Source organism: Geotrypetes seraphini, chromosome 2, assembly GCF_902459505.1.
Source record: "Geotrypetes seraphini chromosome 2, aGeoSer1.1, whole genome shotgun sequence".
Taxonomy (NCBI): Eukaryota; Metazoa; Chordata; class Amphibia; order Gymnophiona; family Dermophiidae; genus Geotrypetes; species Geotrypetes seraphini.
The window spans coordinates 167,482,462-167,509,004 of NC_047085.1; the positions used below are offsets into that span (position 1 = coordinate 167,482,462).

The 26,543-nt window shown below is 41.9% G+C and overlaps 1 protein-coding gene across 1 annotated transcript in view; it reads right to left on the bottom strand.

Moving 5' to 3' along the window:
- Nucleotides 1-5,844: 5,844 nt before the first annotated feature.
- CD226 (CD226 molecule) overlaps nt 5,845-26,543 on the bottom strand; it is a 93,385-nt gene continuing 72,686 nt past the window's right edge. The window contains exons 4-6 of the mRNA XM_033934973.1: nt 23,635-23,728; nt 15,697-15,760; nt 5,845-7,515 (exon numbers count right to left, since the gene is read on the bottom strand). Coding sequence (XP_033790864.1) covers nt 7,384-7,515; nt 15,697-15,760; nt 23,635-23,728 — 290 coding nt within the window. The 3' untranslated portion in view covers nt 5,845-7,383. The remainder of the gene's footprint in view (nt 7,516-15,696; nt 15,761-23,634; nt 23,729-26,543) is intronic.

Consider the following 26,543-nt stretch of genomic DNA (forward strand, 5'->3'; position numbering starts at 1 on the left):
CCACTGTCGGAGGCTCCCCAAGATCTCTCCGGCCCAGCGCACGCTTCCGATGCTGATCTTGCCGGTCCTGCGCGGACCGGCAGGAAGTTCAAATGAGTCAATCTTGCCGGTCCTGCGCGGACCGGCAAAAATTTCCTGCGGACCGATACTGGTCCGCGGACCGGCGGTTGAAGAACTGTGGATTAGATCGCCAAGACAAAGTGAGTCCTGGGTGATCGACTCACTTTGCCTTGGCGAGCTACTGGCGCCCCTGCCTCGGGCCCCCCTGTAAGCTCCGGGCCCGGCGGCCCTGCGGCACACCAGGCAACATCTCGCGGCACACTAGTGTGTGCGCTGTGACGAGAAACTTGTGCGCTGCGATGTAATATTTTGTGCGCCAGCGCACGCCAGCGCAGCTTAGCGGGAACACTGGTGTGCGGATTGTAATCTGAAATTTGTATGTGGCATTTTCCATAACATGCTCTAACTATGAAAAAGTCCCTGAGTTTTCTACTCTGTACCCATGGCAGTTTTCAAAAGGAATCAATGCAAGTCAAAGGTTTTTACTAAAAAAAAGTCCCCACAACCTTACACCAAAGCGATCACCTCTTATAAATGCTCATTACAGTGCATTTGAATAGTAAATTCTTAATTTCGAGCAGCTTTATTACAGTTATAATGATACAGAATATTTACATCCTTTAGAGGAGATTATATTTCCTCTAAAGCAGTGGTTCTCAACCCTGTCCTAGGGGACCCCCCCAGCCAGTCGGATTTTCAAGATATCCCTAATGAATATGCATGAGAGATTTGCATATAATGGAAGTGATAGATATGCAAATCTCTCTCATGCATATTCATTAGGGATATCTTGAAAACCCGACTGGCTGGAGGGTCCCCTTAGGACAGGATTGAGAATCACTGCTCTAAAGGATGTAAAAACCCTGTATCTTTATAACTTGTATAAAGATGCTCAAAATGAAGAATTTACTATTCAAATGCACTGTAATGAGCATTTATTTTCAAATTTATATGCCTGTATTAGGAATTGACATGTACTCTTTGTTTGTGTAGTTTAATCCAGTGGTTCCCAACCCTGTCCTGGAGGAACACCAGGCCAATTGGGTTTTCAGGCTAGCCCTAATGAATATGCATGAAGCAAATTTGCATGCCTATCACTTCCATCATATGCAAATCTCTCTCATGCATATTCATTAGGGCTAGCCTGAAAACCCGATTGGCCTGGTGTTCCTCCAGGACAGGGTTGGGAATCACTGGTTTAATCTTAAAATGTCAATCATAAAATAATGAATATAAGAGATGATCACTTTGGTGTAAGGTTATAGGGACTTTTAGTTAAAAAAAAAAAAAAAAAAACCTATGACTTAAACTGATTTCCTTTTGAAAACTTCCATGGGTACAAAGTAGAAGACTCGGGGACTTTTTCATAGTTAGAACGTGTTATGGAAAATGCTACATGCAAATTTCAGATTACAATCCGCACACATAATTTTAAGATCCTGATCAAAACACACCTTGAAGAATGCCTTCCACAAATGTAGCAATATATAAACAGCCTGTTTACCTGGCTCAAGCACTGTTTACTACATAAATGGATTGCAAAATTATACTCCTTGAAACTGATTCAACAACATTGTAATATATCTATCATGTTTCAAATGGGATTCTTAGATAGGTGAAGGTCCAGATATCAATTAAGATGATAAGAAAAAAGAGAATGAAATACAGTAGAACCTCCGTAAGTTGATCACCCAAGGGACTATAACAAACTGGTCAACATACGGAGGTGGTCAGCATAAGAAACTAGGTCTACTGTACTGATACATACTTTACTGAATATTGTCGCAACCCATGGGTTCCTGAAACGCGCAGCGAGCCTGGACCACAGTGACCGATACTATTCCCAGAGCGTTCCCTCCAACTAGGGAATCCTTCAGGCACCCTAGGCAACAGCCCAGGGTAAAACAGCAAGTGAAATGTCCACAGTGCAAGCATGCAAGGAATCCACACACACTCAAAGAGGTTCAAAAATAAAGTTAGACTTTTATTCCTGACCTGGAGTCAGGTTGCTCTGAGGTTCCCAAGCAGGTTGTGATATTTTCCAAATACGTTAATGCAAAAGCCAAAACATATAATGCTGGGCCAACCTGGCCACACTGGTCTCACAACTGTCAGAATGACACTTATTTCCAAAATCAGAAAAGAAAAAAAACACAAAAACCAAAAACTATGGCTGGGCTTCAATTTCTACAGCTCAGTCCTCTTCACCAGCCTAAACGGGACAAGGTAAGATCAGCAATGAGTAAACAAACACACAGGTCTTGCTGTATGGCAATTAATTTTTCATAAGCAAAAGATAAACTGTACAAGCTGAAGCAGTCAGGGAATCTATTCAAACAGAGCTCCTCAGTGGCTGACATTCCCTGCAGTAGCTTATCACCAGTAATTAGTCTCCAGCAGTGTGGAGAGGAGCCTAAGCCAAAAGCTCTGTAGTGAATTGCTCAAGAAGTTTTAAAGGGGAAGAGGTAAAACACGGACCTCACGGACCTGACGGACCTCGCGGATCTAAACCCGCACGGCCTTAAAAATCTCAGGTCCGTTGTAATTTCTGTCTCTGACAGACCTCGATGAGATTTTAGCACTGACGGATCCGTCTCAGCATAGGGAGGGAAAAGTATTAGGATCCGTCAGCGCTAAAATCTCATCGAGGTCTGTCAGAGACAGAGACTAGTGCTGGAGTTTGGAGACTTCTTTTCCATAACGCACGTCCAAAACCTATGTCCCCGCTCTCTTGGCTTCTGCTCTGCCACTCCAGCACTAGTCTCTGTCTCTGACAGACCTCGATGAGATTTTAGCGCTGACGGATCCTAATACTTTTCCCTCCCTATGCTGAGACGGATCCATCAGCGCTAAAATCTCATCGAGTTCTGTCAGAGACAGAAACTACAATGGACCTGAGATTTTTAAGGTCGTGCGGGTTTAGATCCGCAAGGTCCGTCAGGTCCGTGAGGCCTGCGTTTTATCCCTTCCCGTTTTAAAGCAAAAACACAGCAACAGAATCTTCACAACATAGCTCTAAAAAATGTGACATTTCTGTTGCACACCAAAAATAACACAGTTCCAAGCTTTCACCAAAAAAACAACAGGTAAAGAAAAATATCAAAAACTCCCCACCTTTTCAGCTTGTGTCCATGACTTCTAGCCACTCCCTAGGATCACTGGAAAAACCAATATCCATCGGTTCCCAGCTTCCAAACTGTTTTTCAATGGTGGGTTCAGACTCATCTGAAAGGTTCACCATCTCACACTCTTCCCCTGGCTCATCAGCATTCAGTCGTTGAGGGAAGTCATGCTGCCTTTCTGGAAAATGCTCCCAGCTCCTCTGCTCCTCCCCCCCTCTGTGTCTCAGCTGCCCTGTTTTAACAGGCTCCATTTCACCCCTCCCTGCTCTGAAGAGGGGGTAGGGAGAAAGCTCTCTCTGCAGCTGTGTCTGCCTATGTGACAACTTCCTGCTATGACTCTAGCCTTCTGGGAGCTGTAGTTTCCTAGCTCCCGAGTTCCTTTGCGATCTAATAGAAGGCTCGGGAGAGTAACCTGCAACTGGACTAAACTCTCCCTGGCAGTCAGTGTCTGGCTCAATGTCGGTACAAGGAAAGTCAGCGCTTTCATAATCGGCAGGGCCAACCTGGTCAGCTCTCCTGCATAGGGGCTTACTGCTCTTCCTTGCTAACCATGTGCCAAAGCTAGAAAGAGAGCTAGATTTGTCACAATATGTACTTTACTTTCTTGTAGAGAATATCAAACGAAATCATACATAAGCAAATAAAGTAAAATCATACATCATACAGTATCATAACTGTGGTCTTGCTAACACCAAAATGTTCTGCTGTCTTTCTTGGGCTGCTGCTTTCCAGAAAATGTAGATCAATCTTTTCATTCAATTTCAGCTCTTTGAGTTCTTTCCTTTGGGCCATCATGTCTCGATTAACTGTAAAATTTTTGAATATTTGTAGGACGTACCTACAATTCAAACCAGTCCTTCACGTTGAAAAAATCTTCAGCAGCATGTGATAAACAATAGAACATTAGGCCTAATCCAACACGTGGTAATAATAAGACATGAAAAAATAACATATTAAAGAAAAAATAATACAACTAGGGTTCAAAGCCCATACCTTCTATCCCTTGGTGTATTATTTAAAAAATTCTCAAGTTTATTAAAATTTTTGATTAAACACAAATCAGAACTTCTAAGCGTTTTACAAATTGTATTAAAAAGGGGAAGACAAAACAGACAAATATTCAGTTAACAAAACTTGACCAATACAAAGAAAACAATAGGAAATAAGGGGAAAACTACAAAATTGAAAGTAAAGAGTACATAGAAGGTAAGCCACGAAAGGGAGGGAAACAATCAAGATCGTTGAGCAACTCTGGCAATATTCAAGATCTGTATAAGAGTCAAATGCATCATGGAAAAGGTAAGTCTTTAAATGGGCGCAAGTGGTCAAGCAATAGAGGGTAAACAAATACCCATCCCTTATGCAAGATTATACATTAATAATAATTTTTCTGAACGTTTTTGTCTTAAAAGGGGAGTTAGACAAGGGTTTCTGTTATCTCCTTTGCTTTTTGGCATTGTATTGGAACATTGTTATTGACTATTCAGCAGGCAAAGAAGATTCAGGATATTCCTTATACAGGTCGGGAATACAAGGTCTCTGCTTATGCAGATGACATATTGCTTCATTTGAGGAATCCTAAAACCACCATTCCGCATTTACTGGATCTGATTGATAGATTTGGAAAATTCTCTGGTTACAAAATAAACTGGAGCAAATTAGAGGTTCTTCCACTAAATGTATATTGTACAAAAGGATTATTTGATACATTCCCTTTTCTCTGGAAGGAAGAGGGTATAAAATATTTAGGTATATGGATAAAAATTACAATGGAAGAAACTATGAAAGTAAATGAAAAATCTTTATTGCTGAAGATCACAGAAATGTGTGAGCATTGGAACCCATTACATCTGTCTTGGTGGGGGAGAATCCAAACAGTTAAGATGATTCTGCCTGTGGTTTGTTACCAAATGGGAATGTTACCGTTGTTTTTTCAGGGATCCTTTTATAAGATATTAAATATATTCTGACAAAATTTATTTGGCTGGGGAAAACAGCAAGAATTGCCATGGTATCTTTACAAAAACCAATTGCGGAGGGTGGGGTAAATTTTCCCAACTTTTATAGGTACCATCAAGCCTATATTTTGCGTCAGGATATGTACTGGATCCTCCCTGAGCTCAGACTCCCAGACTGGTTATGGTTGGAATGGCAACTCATGTCACCATTGAGGTTGAGTCATGTGTTGAGTATTAGGATGCCTAGATTATATAAGGATAATAGAATTGTAATAGATACATTGAAAACCTTAAAACATGTGAATAATTTAACACCTATAAATCAACTCATCAGACCCTATGGTTGAACTCCAAGATTCAAATTGGAGGATTTAAGATCATCTGGAAGTATTGGATGAAGGTGGGTATATGTACTTTGGATGATGTTATTTCAGATGGTAAGCTGCTTGATTTTTCACAATTGCAACACAAATTTGGTCTTAATAAATCACAAAATTATAGATGGTTACAGATGAAGCAGGCCATTCAGGTTGGGTTCCCTGAATGGAAAAATCTCAGTAATTAGTATAGTTTGCCGCTCTTATACACGTCCAGGGTGGGGTGGGGGGGGAAATATTTTATGATTTCTTTTGCTTATGAATAACTGTTGGGTATAAGGGAGAGGGGATATTTAATGCGAGTTAGAATTTGATGATATATTAAGTGCTGTTAAATTATAAATGATTGTATTATATGTTACACTTATTGTGAGCTTTAAAAAATGAATAAAGATTAATAAAACTAAAAAAGAGGGCAAACAAATATTGTGTGTCACTGTCTAAGTGGACAAGATACAACTTACAGAGGTGGTCAATATATAGATGTCAGACTTCTATTGAGTGCATGTGGTACATGTCTGGTCTATGAAAATTGGGTCAACTTAAGGAAGTGATCAATGTAGGGAGGCAGTCATCTATGGAGGTTGTACTCTATTTCAAAATAAAGGACTGGAAATGCTATTCTCTTGAAACATTCATGTTTATGGTTAACCACAGCTAGAATTGGTGTCAGCATTTATTTATTTAGAATTAGCATGCAAAGTAAGGGGTCTTTTTACAAAGCTGCAGTAAAAATTGGCCTTAGCATACCCTTTTTATAAAGCCGCGGTAGCGCTTCTCCCACTGTAAATGTACTGAAGCCCATAGGAGATGAATGGGATTTGGTGCATTTGCTACGGATGTGCTACCATGGCTTTGTAAAAGGGGCCCTAAGGCTATTTTTAATGCATTTGCAAAAAAAATACCATAAAAAAATCAAAATTTTATATTTTTTCATTAATGGCCGTGCACTGTTGCCACTGACTCGTGGCCATTTTTTTAAAATTACAGTACCATAGGAGAACTTACAACTACTGTATTTTGTAGGTGGTAAGCGCTCCTATATTATCTGTCCCCTAACTAGTTAGTCTGTGGTAAAGTAGATTCGTAACTGGTTAGGGCAGGATTGCTCACTCTCCAACTCTGACATACCCCTTCATAATAAAACATTCAAAAATATTTTAAAGTACACAAATTTCAAAACTAATGCATAACTCATTAGCACATCCCATGTCCCATGAGGCTTTTTTTTTTTTTTTTTTTACTTCATTAGGCATGTGTTAGCATCTAAAGCAGTAAAAGGACCCCTAGGACTTGAGCTAGTGGAGCATTACGTGATCTTCCTTGGATCACAAGGAATATCTGTAGGTTTGAACCCGGGCAAATCACTGCTCAAGCCACTAGATTACTCCACTGAAGTAACATGACATTTCAGGGGGAAGCTATCAATATGAGCTTCCTTTAAGATGGGTTATTTTACCATGAGATACTATTTTAGCAAAGTTCTTATTTTATAAAATGCTGATAATTCCACCCCCCCACCCCCTTTAATTTGTTATGAAATACTGCACCAAATGTTATTGTGATATGGTGACTACCTTCTGACAGTTTATAAACTGAGGAATGCTAAGAAAATAAATGCGGTATATTTACAGCATGGAGAGTGCTTCTTTCTCCTTAACCGTCCCCCCTCCCCATGGCTAAATAATCCACAAAGCACATTGTTAACAAGTCCTAAAAATAAATTAAGTGTATACAGATTCTGATATGATGCTGTTGAATTAATACAACCCTCGAGCTGAATTAAAACAGACTTTGATGGATGTTGCACTATGTTTCTAAATAAAGAAAGTATGCGCCGTAGCTCACACAGGGTACTACTAAAGTTTATGTTCTAGTTTTGGGTTTACGAGAAAACTCTGGGCAGTTCATGTAGATGTCTTCCTTTTGAGTGGACGCAGGCACCCGTGTCTTGCGTTTCGTGTTTGGATAAACGGGTCTTCCATAGCTGTTATCTGGCTGAAACAAGAAGCAGAAAAACAAAAATAAAAGCAAAGTTAAAAAAAAAAAAAATGGAATTAGAAAAGTTTGAGTAACATACTGTACCTTCTGTTCCCATGAACACTACTACTACTACTAATTATTTCTATGGCTAGGGTTACCAGATTCTCCCGAAGGCAAATCCAGACCCTTGGCCATGCCCACAGGCCCGCCCAGTTCCACCCTATTCTGCCCCCAGCCCCACCCCCAGATGGCATCCACACATGCGCAGATGCGACGTGATGATATCACATGCACGTGTGCATGAGTGTCATGTCACCGCATTGCGTCCACGTATGCACGGATGCCCCCTCCCGACCCAATTTTTACAGGAAGCTTTTCAAAACATATTAATATAGTTTGAATATTTAAATGTATGTATCATATGTGCCCTATACCTCCTTTCCTCTAGGATATGCATACTCAGGTCCTCAAGCCTCTTCTGGTATGAATTTTGGCACAAATCCCATGTTGCTTTTCTCTGAACTACTTCAAGTCTTTTTCATGTTCATAGCCAGATACAGCCTCCAAAACAGAGCATAATACTCCAAAGGTAGACGCCAGAAATGTAGACCAGGGTTTTCCTGGCCTAAATTTCTGGCTCCTACCTATGATGTGAATTACGCCTCTGTAGGTGCTTTTGGCCTTATCCACACTCACAGTGGTGTAAAGCGGCCTAAAGCATTTACAGGGGCTTCTGGTGCAGATTTTTTTAGGCGTCTTGAAACTCAGTTAAAAACATCGTTTCAACGGTGTTTTTATAAATTAAGTTTGGGTGCCTACTGGCACCTAAAAAAAACTGGCGCCATTTACACAATCTGGGCCTTTGTATGCATATGTGTATTATATATATGCTACTATTCTGAACATTCGACAACCAAATCTCCAATCTACTAATTACGACCCCAGACTACAAAAACATTCAGAAAATAAGACTCTACTTTTCAAGAAATCCCTGCAAATGACTTAATACAGCTAGTTCCTTCCCACTTCCCAATACCTTCCTGATTCCCCAAAGCAACCTCATCTACTCTTTATCTCCTCTAGAAATTACCAGATATCTTCTTGTAATACGTTTTTTGTAATCCGCCTTGAACCGCAAGACAATGGCGGAATAGAAATCTCTAATGTAATATAATGTAATTTATGCATGTAACTAGAATCAACTTCTATATCGTTACATTTATATGGAAGTCCTTTTACAAAGGTGCAGGAAATAGTGGCCTTAGCATGCCCTTACTTCGGTCTTCCCCATGTGCAAAGCCATTTGTTTCTGCAGCCAGAAAAAGCCTGATTCTATAAACCAGGGGTGCCCACACTTTATGGGCTTGCGAGCTACTTTTATAATGACTAAGTCAAAATGATCTACCAACAATAAAATTAAAAAAAAACACAAAGAACACTGAAAGGCAGAGAAAATGTTAATTATTCATATTCCGGGTTTTTTCAAAGAGGTCACGGCAGATGACTCTATGCAATATCACCTCAGTAACAAAATACAAAAATAGACAAATACACCCCCTCCCTTTTTACTAAACCACAATAGTAGGTTTTAGCACAGGGAGTTACGCTGAATGCCTCGCGCCGCTCTCAATGCTCATAGGCTCCCTGCGCTAAAAAACGCTATTGCGGTTTAGTAAAAGGGAACCATAGTGCAAAATATAGACAGCAGATATAAATTCTCAAAACAGACACATTTTGATCACTAAATTGAAAATAAAATCATTTTTCCTACCTTTGCTGTTTGGTGATTTCATGAGTCTCTGATTGCACTTTCTTCTTCTGACTGTGCATCCAATCTTTCTTCCTTTCTTTCAGACTCCTGTATGTTTCCTCTCCTACAGGCCTAATTCTCTCCCCCAACTTTTTCTTTCTGTCTCCCTGTTCCCCCTTCTTTCTGTCTCCCTGTCTGCCCCCTTTCTTTCTTTTTCCGTGCCCTCCCCCAAGCCACTCGGTTTGCTGCCACCGCCATCGGGGAACAGCCCCCAAGCCACCGTCGTCCCAAGCTTTCCCTGCAGAAGCGTCGCGCTGACCAGCATTCCGCTCCCTGACGTCAATTCTGATGTAGGAGAGGAAGTTCCGGGAAAACAAGGCATTTCTCCTCATTCCAGCCAGCCTGAGCCCCATCTCTCCTTGATCCAGCATTTCCCTTCTGTGTCTGTCAGAATTACCATTCCACCTATTTTCCAGCATCACCCTTCTTTGTGTCCATCTCACCTATATCCCTATCTCACCACTTTTTCAGAATCTTCATTTGTCTCTGTCCTTGTCTTTACCCCATGTTCACCATTTGCCCTTTCAATGTCTTTATCTCCCCACACACACACACTTTTTCAGCATTACTTCTATGTCTCTATTTCACCTCCTCTTCATGTCCCCTCTGTATCTCTATCCTTATTCAGTAGGTCCTGCTTACCCTTTCTCTTCTTTGTGTCACTATCTCCATTTTCAGCTTTCCCCCCTTCTCCTTTGTTAATGCACCCTGTAGCCAGAATCTTTCCACCCTCCCTCCACTCCGGCCCAGCATGAAATATTTCCTTTTGTTTCCCTCCCCTCTCTCTTTCTCTCTCTCTTCCCCTCCCTCACCCACGAGTCCTGCATCTGGCCCTCTCCCTTCTACCTGCACCCGGCAACACCCTCTGCTCCGCGGCTCTCTTCAGCAACTCGTCAGCAGTGGTGATCAAAACAGGCTGCCAACATCGAGGCCATTCTCTCTACGAGTCCCACCTTTGTGGAAAAAGAAAATTGAAACAAGCGGGACTCACAAGCGGGACTCAGAGGGTAGGCCCCGACGTCAGACGCTTGAGTTGCCGAAGAGAGCCGCGGAGCAGGGGGTGTGGCCGGAAGCAGGTAGAAGGGAGAGGGAGATAGGAAGGCTGTAGAAGCTCCGGAGCATGACACCGACCCCGGCCAGGATGATTTATTTTTCTGACTGCTGCTGCTGCCACGCTCCCCCCCCCCCCAAATGACAAAAACAGCCTAATGCCCGGCGTCGGCGTCTTTGATGTCGGGGAGAGGAAGGCTGATAGGCCTGGTAGATTGGGACGGCAACACGAGTCTATCACGGAGCCCGGAATGGGCTCTGCAATTGACTCACGTTGCCTTCCTGAGCTACCGGTCGATCGCGATCGACGTGTTGGGCACCCCTGCTATAAACAGTACAGGCAGTGCCCCGGTTAAGAACAAGTTACGTTTTTAAAGCTGCTCTAAGTCAGATTTGTATGTAACTTAGAACGTGTAGATTTTAAGATTCTTGCTGCTTAACTCTGTTCCCAGCTGACAAAAGGGCCATAGTGTTCCCTCTAAGGTACTTCAATAGTATATCAAGAGTCACTGTTGAAATCAATCAAATCATATATTGTGCTTGCAGTAGCGTACCTAGCATATGCAACACCCGGGGCCCATCATTTTTTGACACCCCCCCCCCCCCATCTGTATGAAAACATGATTTTTAGTAACAATCCACACGTCACACATGAGTACCTAGGAAAAGGCAGCATCTTACATACTGCAATGAGCAGTACATCAATACACCCATTGTAAAACTAAACAAGCCAGACTAGTACAGATCAATCCTGCAGTCAATCCTAACAAAAAAACATGTCTTTCGAACACACAGAACACAGAAAACACCTTCGCCTAGTATGGAATATGTAATCACAAACTAACCCCTCCCTCTTTTACAAAACTGTAGTGTGGATTTTAGCTACGGAGGTAACAGCTCTGATGCTCATAGAATTCTGAGCATCAGAGCTGCTACCACCACGGCTGGTGCTAAAAAACGCTTCACAGTTTTGTAAAAGGGGGGATAAAATAGAAATACATAGACAAAGGTTAAATTGAACCAGCAAGAAGCTGGACTCTGCATGCAATGCTTCACAGAAAAAGGTGACACATGTCTCCTAAAGCAATAAATAAATAGAAAATTTTTTTCTACCTTTGTCTTCTGTGGTTTCTGCTTTCCTCATCTTCTTGTAACTCTTTTCCTTCCATCCACTGTCTGCCGTCTCGCTTCCCCTATATGGCATCTTCTCTCCTTCTATGCCCCTTCCAGAAACTGTATGTCTCCCCCTTCCATCTCTCCTTTCATCCCCATTGGAATGGCATCTCTCTCCTCTCCTTCCCTCTCCCACACCTCTCCTCTGCAATCCCTTTCCCTTTTTTCCCTCATTTCCCTTTTCAATTTATTTTCTGCATCTGTCTAGATTATGTTCTTACTACCCTCTCATCAATGTCCTTTTTTACTGTCTACCTAAAGCTTGCCACCTCTTTCCCTCACCCCTCCAGTGTTTCCCTAACTCAATCTTTTCTCCCCATCATGTGCCCTCCTTTTATTTATCCCCTCCTTCCATCATGTACCCTCTTTCTCCAACCCTTCCGTCTAGTACCTTTTCCTCTCTCTGTCCACTTCCATCCAGCATCTTCTGTAGTTTAAAAATTGAATAAAGAATTTAAAAAAAAAAGATTTAGCACGTGAGCCCTTACTGCCACCTATTATATAGGGCTCATGCTCTAATCATATGCCAGTCAGTTAGCATGTTGTCTTATTAGCAAAGCTACGCCCTCTCCCCATCCATAGACATGCTCCCTCTATGAAAAAAAAAAATATTTTTAGCACATGGTATACTATGCACAAGCAGATTGCAAAAATTACTGCGGAATACCTCAGCGCTTATTGCAGTTTGGTAAACGGACCCCTGGTGTGCAAAGTTTGTTCTGGGTAAAATTGCCCACATATGCTTGAATTTTTTAAACATGGACCCCAGCCCAACTCTGCCTTTTTGAATAGCAGGTAAACTTATACATAATCAGGCTTTATAAATGAGGTTATCCATAATCTCTGATCCTCATATTGTACCAATTTTGCCCAGCTTTTAATTCTGTTCACCTTCTGCCTCCAGCTTGCTCTAGTCTTGCCTCATTCTTCCTGTCTATGCTTTCTGTGCCTCTATTGGGTCAGCTGTGAACAAGGGTGAACTACTATATGACCGCTCTATATCCAGTATCCTAGCATCAGTGCTGCATATAGCTAGCAATTTCATATTATAGAATCATCATTATCATTGTATTGAAACATTCATGGTTCATTCAATATTATTTTAATGAAGATTCATTTGCATTACTAATGCTGATACTTTTCACAGCTAGACTACTACAGTGCACTATATACTATATACCATGTAGTGTCAAATGTATCTTTATTGTAAACCACTTCAAACTTCACGGTATAGCGGTATATAAGAAATAAATTATTATTATTATTATTATATACGCTGGAATTTTCATGATCATTAAAAAAAATTATACTGCAGTATGATCTTTAACCTCCCCCCCTTTTTACAAAACCACAGAAGCAATTTTTAGTGCAGGTCGGCGCACTGAATGCTCTGCGCTGCTCCCGACGCCCATAGGAACTCTATGAGCATTGGGAGCAGCGCAGAGCAATCAGTGTTCCGGCCTGCACTAAAAACCACTTTCACAGTTTTATAAAAAGGGGGGGGGAGGTAAGGTTAAGTAGATATGATAGGCTACTATCCCTTTATTAATTTGATTTTTTTAGTTGCTTGTTCCGGCCCCATCAGATTTAAAGTGATGTGTATGATTTTTAAAATCTTTGTATAGTCAAGTACCAAAATATTTGATCCATTTAAAATAGCTACGTTGGACACAGATAAAAGTCTATGCCTATTTGAACACAGAATGCTTATTTCCCTTTCCATCTGAGAGTGTGTTTCAAATGCATATTGGATGTTTCTTTTTCATATCATGAAGGGCACATAGGCAACAGTGACCTACTATCCTTGAGAGTGATATCATTTTCCGCAAGAAAATTCACTCTTGCCCTGTTAACTGAACTGGTTTCTATGATGCAGTATTATGTAAAGGTCGGTCAGAAACGGCATCTGCATCCATAACACAGTGGCATCCGTAATACAGAAGAATTTGATTTAGATTCCAGTGTAAGGCATTTGCCAAAGGGTACGCTCAGTTACGAACTAGCACCCAGAAGTCAAGGATGATTTTGAAATCAGTTCTCAGTTTAAACCTCTAATAACATGTTCTCTGGGATTTGTGGTACTGCGTTTGCAGTTACAAAAGTAAGGTTATATAGAAATAAAGAACAAGATAGCAGATAAGGACCACAATGCTTAGAATGGAGGAATGGCCTACTGGTTAGAGCTGTAGTCTGAGAAGCAGAGGAGCCTGGTTCAAATCCTACCACAACTGCTTATGATCTTGGACAAGTTACTTATTCCTCTATTGCTTCAGATAGAAACTTAGGGCCATATTTATATAAACGGTGCTGTAAGGCTTCTACCAGTGCCTAACTTACCCCTTCTTCTATTAAACTGCGCTAGCAGTTTTTAGCGCAAAGAGCTGAACTGAATGGCCTGCGCTACTCCTGCTGCTCATAGGAACTCTAAGCGTAGGGAGCAGTGCGGGCCATTCAGCGTGGCTTCCCGTGCTAGAAACTGCTAGCGAAGTTTAATAGAAGAGGCCCTTATTTGCTTTAATTGGCGTGTTAATTGATCATATTTGTTTAAAACCCATTTTAAAAAAATAGGCACTGCTAGATGCCATCTGGAGTATGCACCTGAATCGTACCTATAGCAGGATGCCTAGTGGCACTTAAGGTCAAAGTAGGCATGCTTGGGGGCAGAGATGGTCTTAGGCCTAATCCTCCAAAAAGAATCTAGACACCGGTAATATAGGCCAACACATTTCCAACACCACAAATGTCACCAGTACACATGGACCTCTCCAAATGGCATGTATCAAAATCAAATTGACTACATCTGCATAGGACAGTGATAGAAATTTGCAGTTTTGATTGCAAGGACTAAACCAGGAGCAGATTATGGAAGTGACATGAGCTCTTGACATGTAAGACCAAAATAAAGCTTCGCAAGAAGATCATTAGAGACCTCCTAAAATATGACAGAAAAAATTCCATCAGACTACTGGATAAAACTAGACAACAGATTTGCTTGTCTTGATATAGGAGATAGAGAGTATGAAGAATTATGCAATGACATCAAAACTGTAATTAGTGATGAAGCAAAAAAAAACACAAAACACTCCATTTTGAGCCAATCAGGGCCTTAGGCCCCTCCCAATGAATCCCAAGATGCATTGGGAGGGGGAAGACCCATCATTTTCTGCACATGGCCCTGAAGACAGGAGAGAGTGGGCTTCCCTCCTGTCGATTTTGTATTGGGTGATGTGTGTGTGTGTGTGAGGGGGTGTTATCTGATATCGAGTGGTATCGGGTGATGTCGGGGGGTGATGCCTGATGTTGGAAGTGTCAGATGATGTGGGAGGGTCCAGGAATGTTGGGGGATGTGGGAGAAATGTTGTATGGGTCTGGGATGTCATGGGTGTCTGGGGATGTGGGGGTGATGTCAGGGGGAAAGGAGTAGGGCTCCAGCTGATCTTGGCAGGGGGAATCCCTATCAACTGAGCTAGCAGAAATCCCTGAAACCGGCTCAGCTTATGGGGATTAGCTGAGCTGTGGAGCCCAACACCCCTCCCCCTGATATCTCTTGACATTCCCCACATCCTCTTGACATCCCAGACCTCCCACTGACATCCCCCACATCCTTCTGACATCCCCCAATATTCCCTGATATCTCCAGCCCCCCTAAATCCCCCCAACATTCCTGGACCCCCCTCTAACATCCCCGGAACCCTCCCCCCCGTACCTTCAGAAGAGCAAACAGCAAGAGGGAAGCTCACTCCCTCCTGCCTACAGGGCCATGTGCTGCAAATGATGGGGATTGCCCCTCCCAATGCATCTTGGCATGCAGTGGGAGGAGCCGAAGGCCCTGATTGGCTCAAAATTGCCTAAGAAAATTATTTTTAAAAAGCCTTAAATTATGCTGTGCTAAATCCCACATTAGGATGGATTAAGCTCAGATTTAGTACAAGAGCACCTTAGACTGTAAACCCTCTAGGGACAAGGAAATACCTACTGTACCTGAATATACACTTTTCAACTGCTTGCTGAAATTAAATTAAAAATAAATTGGAAGTTCAAAGGTCAATACAGGCTCCATCTTCTTGATGGCGTAGAATTAGGGTTTCATTAAGTCAACTTTTTTTCTCCCTGCCCCTTAATTCACACGTTCTATGAGAAGATAAGCATAATAGAATTCTTACTGGTCGTTGGGTTGAGAATTTGCATTTTGATTGTAACATTTCCTTTTTCCGCTTTCTTTTCCTCCTACCAACAAAAATTCAGATACACATCAATCATTAGAGTTAAAACATACATGCACACCATTTTTTTTCCAGTTTGTCTATTGCTCGTTTGATTTTGTCGACTTGAAATAAAAAGCATACACATATTTTAAAAGTGGGAGGGTAGAGAAAATAAAGTAAAAGAGAAAATATCAGATCTCTATCCCACTCCTCCACCTACTGCAAAGACCTAAAAAATAACTCTTCCTAGGCTTTCTCCTTTTTGTCTGCCACCCATGCTGTGAAAATGTAGGACACTGGCGAATCTGAAAATGAAAATAGATAAAATTCTGATCATTTTTTTCTTTGGTTGTGCTTTCAGAGCAATGTCCACTGACCACTACCCTCTGTCATTTTCCACTCAACCAGCTCATTATTTTGGGGCCCATCCTGAGGGTACACAGTTTATTTGTTAGATGTCTGGGTGGAACACTGAAGAACTTTGCTAAAATCTAAATACACTACATCTAGTGCACATCCTCTATTCAATTCTCTGGCCACCCAATCAAAGAAATTGATCAGATTTGCCTGACAAGACCTACCTCTAGTGAATCCACATTGCCTCCAATCCTGTAATCCACCGGATTCCAGAAATTTCACCATTCTCTGTTTTAAGTGTTTCCATTAATTCCTTACCACAGAAGTCAAACTTACTGGCCTGTAATTCCCTATTTCTTCCTTACTTCCACTTTTGTGTAGAGTGACCATATCCGCGCTTCTCCAGTCCTCCGGTACCACTCCTGACTTTAGAGAAGCATTGAAAAGGTCAGTCAGCAGAGCCAACACAACTTCCCTAAGTTCCTTCAACACCCTCAGATGTACACCATCAAATACAAAATAAACTTGAGCTTGTTTTCTACTGTGTATATATATGTATATACCGTATATTGAAATATTGTGTCACCTCAGTCATAGCAACACAAGCTTTCTCCACTGGCAGACACTGGGAAGGAACACAAAATCCTGCATAATGATGGCCAGAAGCTTACCATACCATACCAACACCAACTTGGAGAATTTATATTGCACTAATCCTACCCAAGAAACTTTGAAAATTGAGCATTGTTATAGAATACCAATATACCTTCAGTTGATCCTGAAGGGTATAGAAAAGGTAGACAGGGACAGATTTTTCAGATTATGGTGAACCACAAGTACAAGCACTCGGAGAAATTAAAAGGGGACAGGTTTAGAACAAATGCCAGAAAGTTCTTTTTCACCCAGAGGGTGGTGGATACATGGAACGCGCTTCCGGAGGCTATGATAGGCCGGAGCACGTTACAAGGCTTCAAAGAAGGTTTGGATAGGTTCCTAGAGGATAAAGGAATTGAGGGGTACAGATAGGAGTAGCGGTAGGTTATAGGGATAGTCTGGGACCATTGCTCAGGCAATGGGCCTGATGAGCCACCGCGGGAGCGGACCGCTGGGCGAGATGGACCTCTGGTCTGCCTCAGCGGAGGCAACTTCTTATGTTCTTATGTTCTTAAAAGAGAACAAGTTGGACTCCTACAGATTCTTACATAGAACCTATGTAATAGATTTCCTCACATCTGTTACACAGGCAAAACAAAGAGAATTACTACATAATAGAAATATATGCAGGCAAAACATGAAATGGAAAACCTCAGAAACCAGAATCTATGAGCAGTGGAACTAATTTAAAAAAATATATATATATAGGCATTTCCTCTTGTACAAAGCGAAAGCAAAAAACACAAGAAATGCACGTTTTCTAAGCTGACATTCCATTTGTCAAAAACTGAACGTAATGAGGTCAAAATTCAAACCTGGAAATCACCATATGTTTGCCTGTGATATTTAAAAAATAATAATAATAAATACATAATTTCAGCTCCACTATATCTAACCCCCCCTTTTATAAAGCCACATTAGGGGTTTTTATTTTACCACAGGTTACAGCAGTAAAAGCTCCAATGCTCACTATGAGCATCGAAGCTTTTACCCCTTGGTCTGAGATTTTAAAAACCCTAACGCAGCTTCATAAAAGGGGCATAATTAGTGGATTAAATATACATGTAATATATTGACCAGCAGCAACTAGAGACAAATTAAAGCAGTGGTGTAACCATGGGTGGGCAAGGGATCATCCACTGAGTCAGTTAGGTTTTTCAGCTCTGAGGAAAGATGACCGAGAGGGAATATGAAAGAAATATATAAAATCATGGTTAAATAGGGAAGGGTTATTTAACCTTTCAAACAAGACTAAAGCAAGAAGACACTCAATGAAACTAATAACCAGCAGACTGATAACAAACTGCAGAAAGTTGGGTTTTCTTCATACTGACCTAATTAACCCCCTTTTTTAGTAAGAGGAGGGGCGGGACCGCGGCAGAGAGAAGGCAGCTCGGAAGACCCGATGGTAGCTTGCAAAGATCGCTAGCACTAGCAATCTTATACAGGCTGCTGAAATTAGGTAAATTGATGCCGGGAGGCCAGGGGGGAAGCCGGACAGAAGCACTTCATGACTGACACTCCCCACTCGCCCTCTAAAGCAGGAGCAGCAGCGGCCGGCCAGCAAGAGGCAGCGTTGCCGATCCTGCTTTAGGGGCCGAGGGGGGGGAGGGTCAGTCGCCGAATCGGGAGGCCGATTATTTTTGTTTTTGAATTGATTCGAACCGATTCACCCGAAATGAATTGGTGAATCGAGCAGTACTTATGTCGGGTCCTGTTTTCTCACAAATGAGAACTATCTTTTGAAAAACAACATTTTATTGACCTTAATAAAAGTTCCTGTATTCTGTACATCATTTCTGAAGTTCTTCTTTTAGGCTTGTAAGGCAAACAAAATCAGCAGCCAGAAAAAAAAAAAAAGAGCACAACTAAAAACCCACTTTTTTGCAGGAAAAAATGGAGTACTCCAAAAAATGAAAAAAAAAAAAAGAAAAATCCTACTGGTTGGCAAAACTAGCCAATGATAGTTTTTTGTGCTCCAGAAAAGCATAGTTCATTTAGGCCGTTTTCTGCTCTCTATGCATGTTGAACCTTTGAGGTTGTTTTTCTATATTGTTATATGTATATCACACCCTTAGCAGAAAAGGAAAAGAATAAAATACACATTTGCTTTATACAATTATTAATTTAAATTTTTACCATACTGGACACATCAAAGGCCCATCAGGCCCAGTATACTTTTACCAACCATGACCAATCCAGATCACAAGCATCTGGCAAGATCCCAAAAGAGGAGGGGAGAGTGTGGCGCAGTGGTTAAAGCTACAGCCTCAGCACCCTGGGGTTGTGGGTTCAAGCCTATTCTGCTCCTTGTGACCCTGGGCAAGTCACTTAATCCCCCCATTGGCCCAGGTACACTAGATAGATTGTGAGCCCATCGGAACAGACAGGGAAAAATGATTGAGTACCTGAATAAACTCATGTAAACCGTTCTGAGCTCTCCTGGGAGAATGGTATAGAAAATGGAATAAATAAGAGTAAAACAGATTTGATATTGTTTATCCCACCTATAAGCAGTGTATTTTCCCAAGCCATCTTAATAATGAATTTGACCAAACCTTTGCTAAACCCGGTTAGGTCAACCATTTTTATCATATTCTCTAGCAACGTATTCCAGAGCTTAATTACAAGTTGAGTGAAGGAATACCCTAGAGCAGGGGTGTCAAAGTCCCTCCTCGAGGGCCGGAATCCAGTCGGGTTTTCTGGATTTCCCCAATGAATATGCATTGAAAGCAGTGCATGCAAATAGATCTCATGCAGATTCATTGGGGAAATCCTGAAAACCCGACTGGATTCTGGCCCTTGAGGACCGACTTTGACACCTGTGCCCTAGAGGAAAGGAGGGACGGGGGAGATATGATTCAGACGTTCAAATACTTGAAGGGTATTAACGTAGAACAAAATCTTTTCCAGAGAAAGGAAAATGGTAAAACCAGAGGACATAATTTGAGGTTGAGGAGTGGTAGATTCAAAGGCAATGTTAGGAAATTCTATTTTACGGAGAGGGTGGTGGATGCCTGGAATGCGCTCCTGAGAGAGGTGGTGGAGAGCAAAACTGTGACTGAGTTCAAAGAAGCGTGGGATGAACACAGAAGATTTAGAATCAGAAAATAAGATTAAATAGTGAACTCAGGCCAGTACTGGGCAGACTTGCACGGTCTGTGTCTGTGTATGGCCGTTTGGTGGGGGATGGGCTTGGGAGGGCTTCAATGGCTGGGAGGGTGTAGATGGGCTGGAGTCGATTTTGACGGAGATTTTGGCAGTTGGAACCCAAGCACAGTACCGGGTAGAGCTTTGGATTCTTGTCCAGAAATAGCTAAGAAAAAAATTAAAAAATTTAAATTGAATCAGGTTGGGCAGACTGGATGGACCATTCAGGTCTTTATCTGCTGTCATCTGCTATGTTACTATGTTTTTCCGATTTATTCTAAATTTATGTGGTTTATCCCAGCCTATTATGTGCAGAATATCACATTTAACTAGGTTTGCCAGATTTTCCTTTTGAAAAATCCAGACCCCTAGCCCTGCCGCCAGGCCCGCCTAGTTATTTCGATCCCCGCCCTAATCCAGCCCACCCTAACCCTGCCACTCGCTGCCTGCCATATCAGGCAGGGAGGAAGTCCACGCATGCGCAGACTTCCTCCCTGCCCGACACAGCTTTTCAAAATCCAGACAAAAGCCGTCCGGACATATTTTCAAAAGGAGGACATGTCTGGGGAAATCCAGCTAGTTTTATCCAGCCACATATGCCTAGATATACAATGCTGGTAACTGGGCATGGCCTGACAGGGAATATTTGGGAATAAAGCTGGCAACAGTCAGCAAAACACTGACTGTCGCTGGCTGAATATCAGATCCAATATGTCTGCTACCGGAGAGGGGTTATGTTGCTGATACTGAGATGAAACCAGAATTAGATTTTTTTTGTATGATAAATTCTATGGGGAAATACTCGAGTTCAGTTCTGCATCTATTGTTGCATGAGGAAGGCTCTGGTGGACACAGAATATATGTTTGCATTTAACACTGTGACAATTCAGAGTCAGGGGTCAGTATTTTTAACTCAAATAATTTATGTTGAGCATAACCAGTGTTGGCAGTTTTTGTTTGTATAGCTCAGGAATATACACTGCCTGGTTCATGTTTAGAATGCCTGATTTGTGTATGTGTGTGTGTGGGGGGGGGGGGGGGGGGGGGCTTCACTTCTTTATTTTCAATAGTGATTGAAATGTGTCAGTTTTGAGAAAGGAAAGATGTTAAACTTTAACTGTGAGTGCCACAGAAAAAATAGGGTACTTGGAGGGCTGCAGAAAATATAGTTAATGTCTTATTAAAGACACTGTTTTTCTGAATGCCGCAGGCTTGACAAGTAGTGTGTGTAAATCTTTGAGATCCCCAGCCTTGATAAAGATGTGCGAAACGCGTTGGCACTGGGGAGCTTCATTCTAAAGTTGAAGCATGTTCGCTATGAAGCTAAGTTCATTTAACCTATTTAAATTATTTAATTCATTCATTAAGTATAAAAGAATAAGAAAATCACCAAAAAAAAGCATTATATATAAAACATTAAAAAATGCATTACGCAGGGATGAATGAGGAAATGACATAAACACAAACCGAAGAGTGCTACTACTCGTAGGTCATATCTGATATCCCGTTGCGCTACGCATATGAAATCAGTTTATGTACCAGAGATAACTCCCACTTGTTATTGTGTTATTAAAGAAATGGCAATTTTGCATGAGGTAAAACTCTTTATAGTTTAAAAATCATGCAAAATTGTCATTTCTTTAATAAGACATTAACTATTTTTTCTGCAGCCCTCCAAGTACCTACAAATCCAAAATGTGGCCCTCCAAAGAGTTTGAGACCACTGGTTTAGTGGGTGGGGGGGAGTATTTGCAGGGGGGGGGGCTCACCATAACCTATAAGGGAGTTCTGGTGAGTTGTTTATCTGACACCCTTTTTGTGAAGTTCACAGTAGTGCCCTATAAGGTGCCCCTCTGCTCTGTTGCCATATCTGGGTGGCCAGTCCATCACAATGCTGACCCCTTCCACATCTAAAAGGTCCTGTTCTGGGCATTTGGGACTTGGACGAATTTTCAGTCGAGAATGTGGTATAAAGATGGACGTAGTAGCGGTCTGGATAATCAAATGCCTGGACATACAGAGAGATGATTTTCAGGAAAAAAATATAATTTAGACATACTTTGAGAATGGACATTTTGTCACTGCTGACTGAGGGCGCCCCACGTCCAAATCGGACTTAAACGTTTCTTTTGATTATGGCTCTCCACGTGTATTGGTATTAGATCCCTAGTGTAACTTGTATTGAAAAAACTTGCACTGTTATGGGAAAGCGTAACCTGTAAACTTTATATTATGTTTATTGGTATTAGACCCGTATATATCGAGTTAGGATACATCTTTATATCAGAAACTTGTACTGTAATTATATCAAATCATAACCTCTTAACTGTATTTTCTGTATGTTTAACGTGTAACGAGCTCTGAGCTCTTTGGGGAAAACGGGATTTTTTAAAAACCAATAAATTAATTAAATAAATTACAGTGGTTTATAAGGTGCCACCCGCTTCTGAAATTTGGGGGGTAATATTCGGTCCTCTGGAGTCAGCATTGCATTGCAATGGACACTACAGGTTAAATTAGACTGAGATATTCTGGGAACCTGCACCGGCTAATCAGCACCTCCTGAAATATTTCTAGGCACACTAAAATGCAGTGCCAGTACCTGTAGAGCTGTCTGAGCAAGTAGGCTCACATAAATAGCAGTCCTAACTTGCCCTTATGTCTGCCCGGGTACTAGTACTGAATATTGGCAGTGCCAGATAACTTCTGACTCTACCTCTGGTCCACTCTTGGACTGCCCTGGTTACAGCGGTTGCACGCAATATGTAGCTTCAGCGTTCAATTTAGTGCCTCTGAATCATGTGGGGAGTCAGTGAATAGGAGCTAACTGGACAATAGCTCCTTCTGCCCTGTTAATTCCTGCTGAATATTGACTGCTTTGGGTAGGGTTAGTAGACGTATGTATATACCTGGACATGTCCTCTTTTTAGAGGACATGTCCAAGTGTCAGGACAACTTTTCAAAACCCAGCCCTTTGTCTGGGTTTTGAACAGCTTCCAGCTCGGGGCCACGTCGGGAGGGCATCTGCGCATGCACGGATGCAACGTGGTGACGTCATGGGTGTGCGTGTGATGTCATCGCGTCACACCTGCGCCTGCGCAGATGCCCTCCCGGCGTGACTCTAAGCATGGAGAACAGGTTGAGGGGTGGGGCGGGGCAAGGCTGGTGTGGACTTGGGCAGAATGGGGCAGAGCTGGGTAAAACTGGGTGGCCTCAATATTGAGACCAAGGGAGGTAGCCCAGAAACTTCCCATGATCCGCGGCAATCCCGGATATTCAATGCCGGAGCTGTATCCAACCACCAGCACTGAATATCCGGGTCAAAGTTTACTGTTGCGGACTTAGCCAGTCAAGTCAATATTCAGCGGCTGGCCAGCTAAGGCTAGTGGCTACCAGACCTGTTATGTCACCGGCCAATCCAGGGAATGGGATATTCATCAGGAGATAATTGACTATCTACTGCTGAATATCAGTGAATAGCCGGACATATGCTATTTGCACTGAATATCGGCTGGTTTCTCTTCAAATTGTCTTTAGTAGAGCAGCCATAATATTAAGTTTAACATTTCTAGCCCTCAATGCTTCCTACACAGATTGCAGTGTAATTTCAACATTTTCAGATTCTATCCTCCCCCCACCTTCTCCTTAACCAAGTACCATCCTTTCCTCTCTTAAACATGCTCTCGATTTATTTTATGGTAATCTCCTCGCTGCAGTTCTAAGCGGAATACTTACTTTTGAAGATAAACAGTGACGGAGATTAATATTAAAATCAAAAGGAGACCTGCACCTCCAGCAATTAATGATATGAGAAGAGGGTGCCGGGTTTCTAGAAGAAAATAATTTATGATTAGAATTTTGGAACAATATTTTTTGGCATTTATGTAGGCTGTAAGGCTGATACTTTCTTAAACAACCAATAAACAAAATTCCATACCATACCATACTGTGTCTTATGCCCCACAATTGTCAGCAAGGAATCAAAGCAGCTTACATAAGATTAAGGATTCATAACAATAACATCAAGGATCAAGTAAAGAGTCCATGTTTTGGATTAGTGAGAAAAGATGTGTCTTTAGTGATTTCCTGAACTAGGAAGGGATCTATCACTTTCACGGTACAGTACCTGAGTTTTCAAGATGTCTGAGGAAAAGATCCGTGAGAGCTCCTCAGCTCATGCACTGCAACATCTTTCAGTTCTCTATTGAATCAATGCTGGGCTACTACTAGAACTCAACAAATCACTTTTTTTATTTCAGTGCTCACAAATGGAAGTGGAAACACCAACACAAATGTATTCATTGGTAATCCAGTTTCTCTTTCACTATTCCAATGATTTCTCATAGTAAGATGAAGATACTATAATATCTGGACTGATATTCAGCCCATAGCATTGAATATCTGGGTCAGCACAACCACCTGGAAGCCTGGCTGATAAAGTTAGGATAGCCACCTTGCTGGTCTAATATAACCTACATACTTACCCAATTAGTAGACTGAATATTGCCACTAACCCCCAAATGCTGTGTATGGCTAGTGGCGTAGTAAGGGTGAGAGTTGCCTGAGACAATGGTGCCCCCCCACGCCCCCACCTCCACATGTTCCTTCCCCAACCCCTCCTGTCTTGCATGCACAGCTTCCCTTCCCCTATACCTCTGTAATGTTCCTGACACTGGTGCGAGCAGCAACCCTCAACCTGCTATCGCACTAGTGTCAGCTCTTCCTAGGTGTGGGTCTAGGAAGTGCCATCAGAGGAAGAGCTGACGCTGGTGCGACAACAGGTTGAGGCTGCTGCTTGGGCCAGGAACGTTAGGGGGGAAGGGAAGCAGTGTGTATGCGAGGCATTGGAGGGGCAGAGAGAAGGACAGGTGCCTGTGCTCTAACAAAGATGGTACCCGGGGCAGATCATCCCCCTGACCCCCCTTACTATGCCACTGTATATGGTGCCTAAATTTTTGCACATATATCAGTGCATATAGTCGATGTATATGCACAAATTAATCAATTGGCTAATTGGTGCCAATAATTGGCAAGTAACACCTCAAAATCATCATTACTCCGATCCTAAAAGACCCCAAAGGGCCAACAGATCAACCTTCTAACTACAAACCCATAGCCTCAATACCACTTTATGTCAAGCTAATAGAAGGCCTCGTAGCTAAAGTCCTAACCTTATACCTAGAAAACCACAATTTACTTCACCTACACAATCTGGCTTCAGAACTAACTACAGCACTGAGACCCTACTAAGATCACTCATGGACACTGCTAGACAACACCTCAGCACAGGCAAAAAAATACTGATTATTCAACTAGATCTCTCCGAGCTTTTGACCTGGTAGACCATGACATCCTTCTACAAATACTAGACTCAGCAGGAATCCCTGGCAAGGTACCATCATGGTTTAAAGGATTCCTACAATCCAGAATGTACAGAGTTAAAACAAACAAAGAAAAATCAGAACCATGGTCTAATCCCTGCGGCGTACCCCAAGGATCACCACTATCTCCCACACTCTTCAACCTGTACATTGCTTCTCTCAGCTCCTGCCTAGATAAACTAGGCCTAACCTCATACAGCTATGCAAACGACATCACCATTCTCCTTCCTTTCGACCAACCAGCACCCTCCATGGCAGGCACAATACACAAAACACTTGAAACAGTAGCAACATGGATGAAAGAACACAAACTAAAACTAAATCCTGACAAAACAAACTTCATTCTCCTCGAAAATAGCAAAACCCGAACCATAACAAACCTAGTAATAAACTCAATCTCCTATCCCATTCAACCCACTTAAAAAATGTTGGGAGTGCTGATATATAGAGGATGTACCATGCAGCCACATATCAACAAAACAATTAAAAAATAAATCATTTGCAGTCATGAGAAACCTAAGGCAAGTTTGAAAATTCTTCGACAGAAAACAGTTCCAACTTGTGGTACAATCCCTAGTCCTAGGTCTAATAGACTACTGCAACATACTATATCTCCCTTGCCCAGCAACCATGATAAAAAAAACTACAAAGAGTACAAAACACAGCCCTAAGACTTATCTACTTGCTGAAGAAATACAACCAGATCACAGAGGCATACCACGACTCCCACTGGCTCCCGATACAAGTGAGAGTACTCTTCAAATTCTACTGCCTACTATTTAAAGCCATAAATGGAGACAGCCCAGCCTACTGGAATAATCGACTAATTCAATCCACCTCAACAAGACACAGGAGAACCCACACACCATTCATGCACCCTCCAACCAAAAACGTCAAACAAAAAAAAAAAAACTGTACGACAACCTCCTAGCCACTCGAGCAGCAAAACTGGACCACCAACTCTCCAACTTACTGATCTTGACCACAGCCTACAAAACCTTCAAAAAAGAAACAAAAACCCTACTATTCAAAAAATACATAAAACCAAACTAACCCAGCTAGATCTATCTCAAGCATCACCTGCAATACTCTCCATTCCTTAGCAACTTAGAAAATGTCCAGACTACTACTTATATACTTCTAAATGTCCTGCCAATTCATATGTAATCCGCCTTGAACCGTAAAGTAATGGTGGAATAGAAATCACTAATGTAATTTAATTGACGTTAATTGGATTAATTGGATTAATTAAAAGTTATGCTC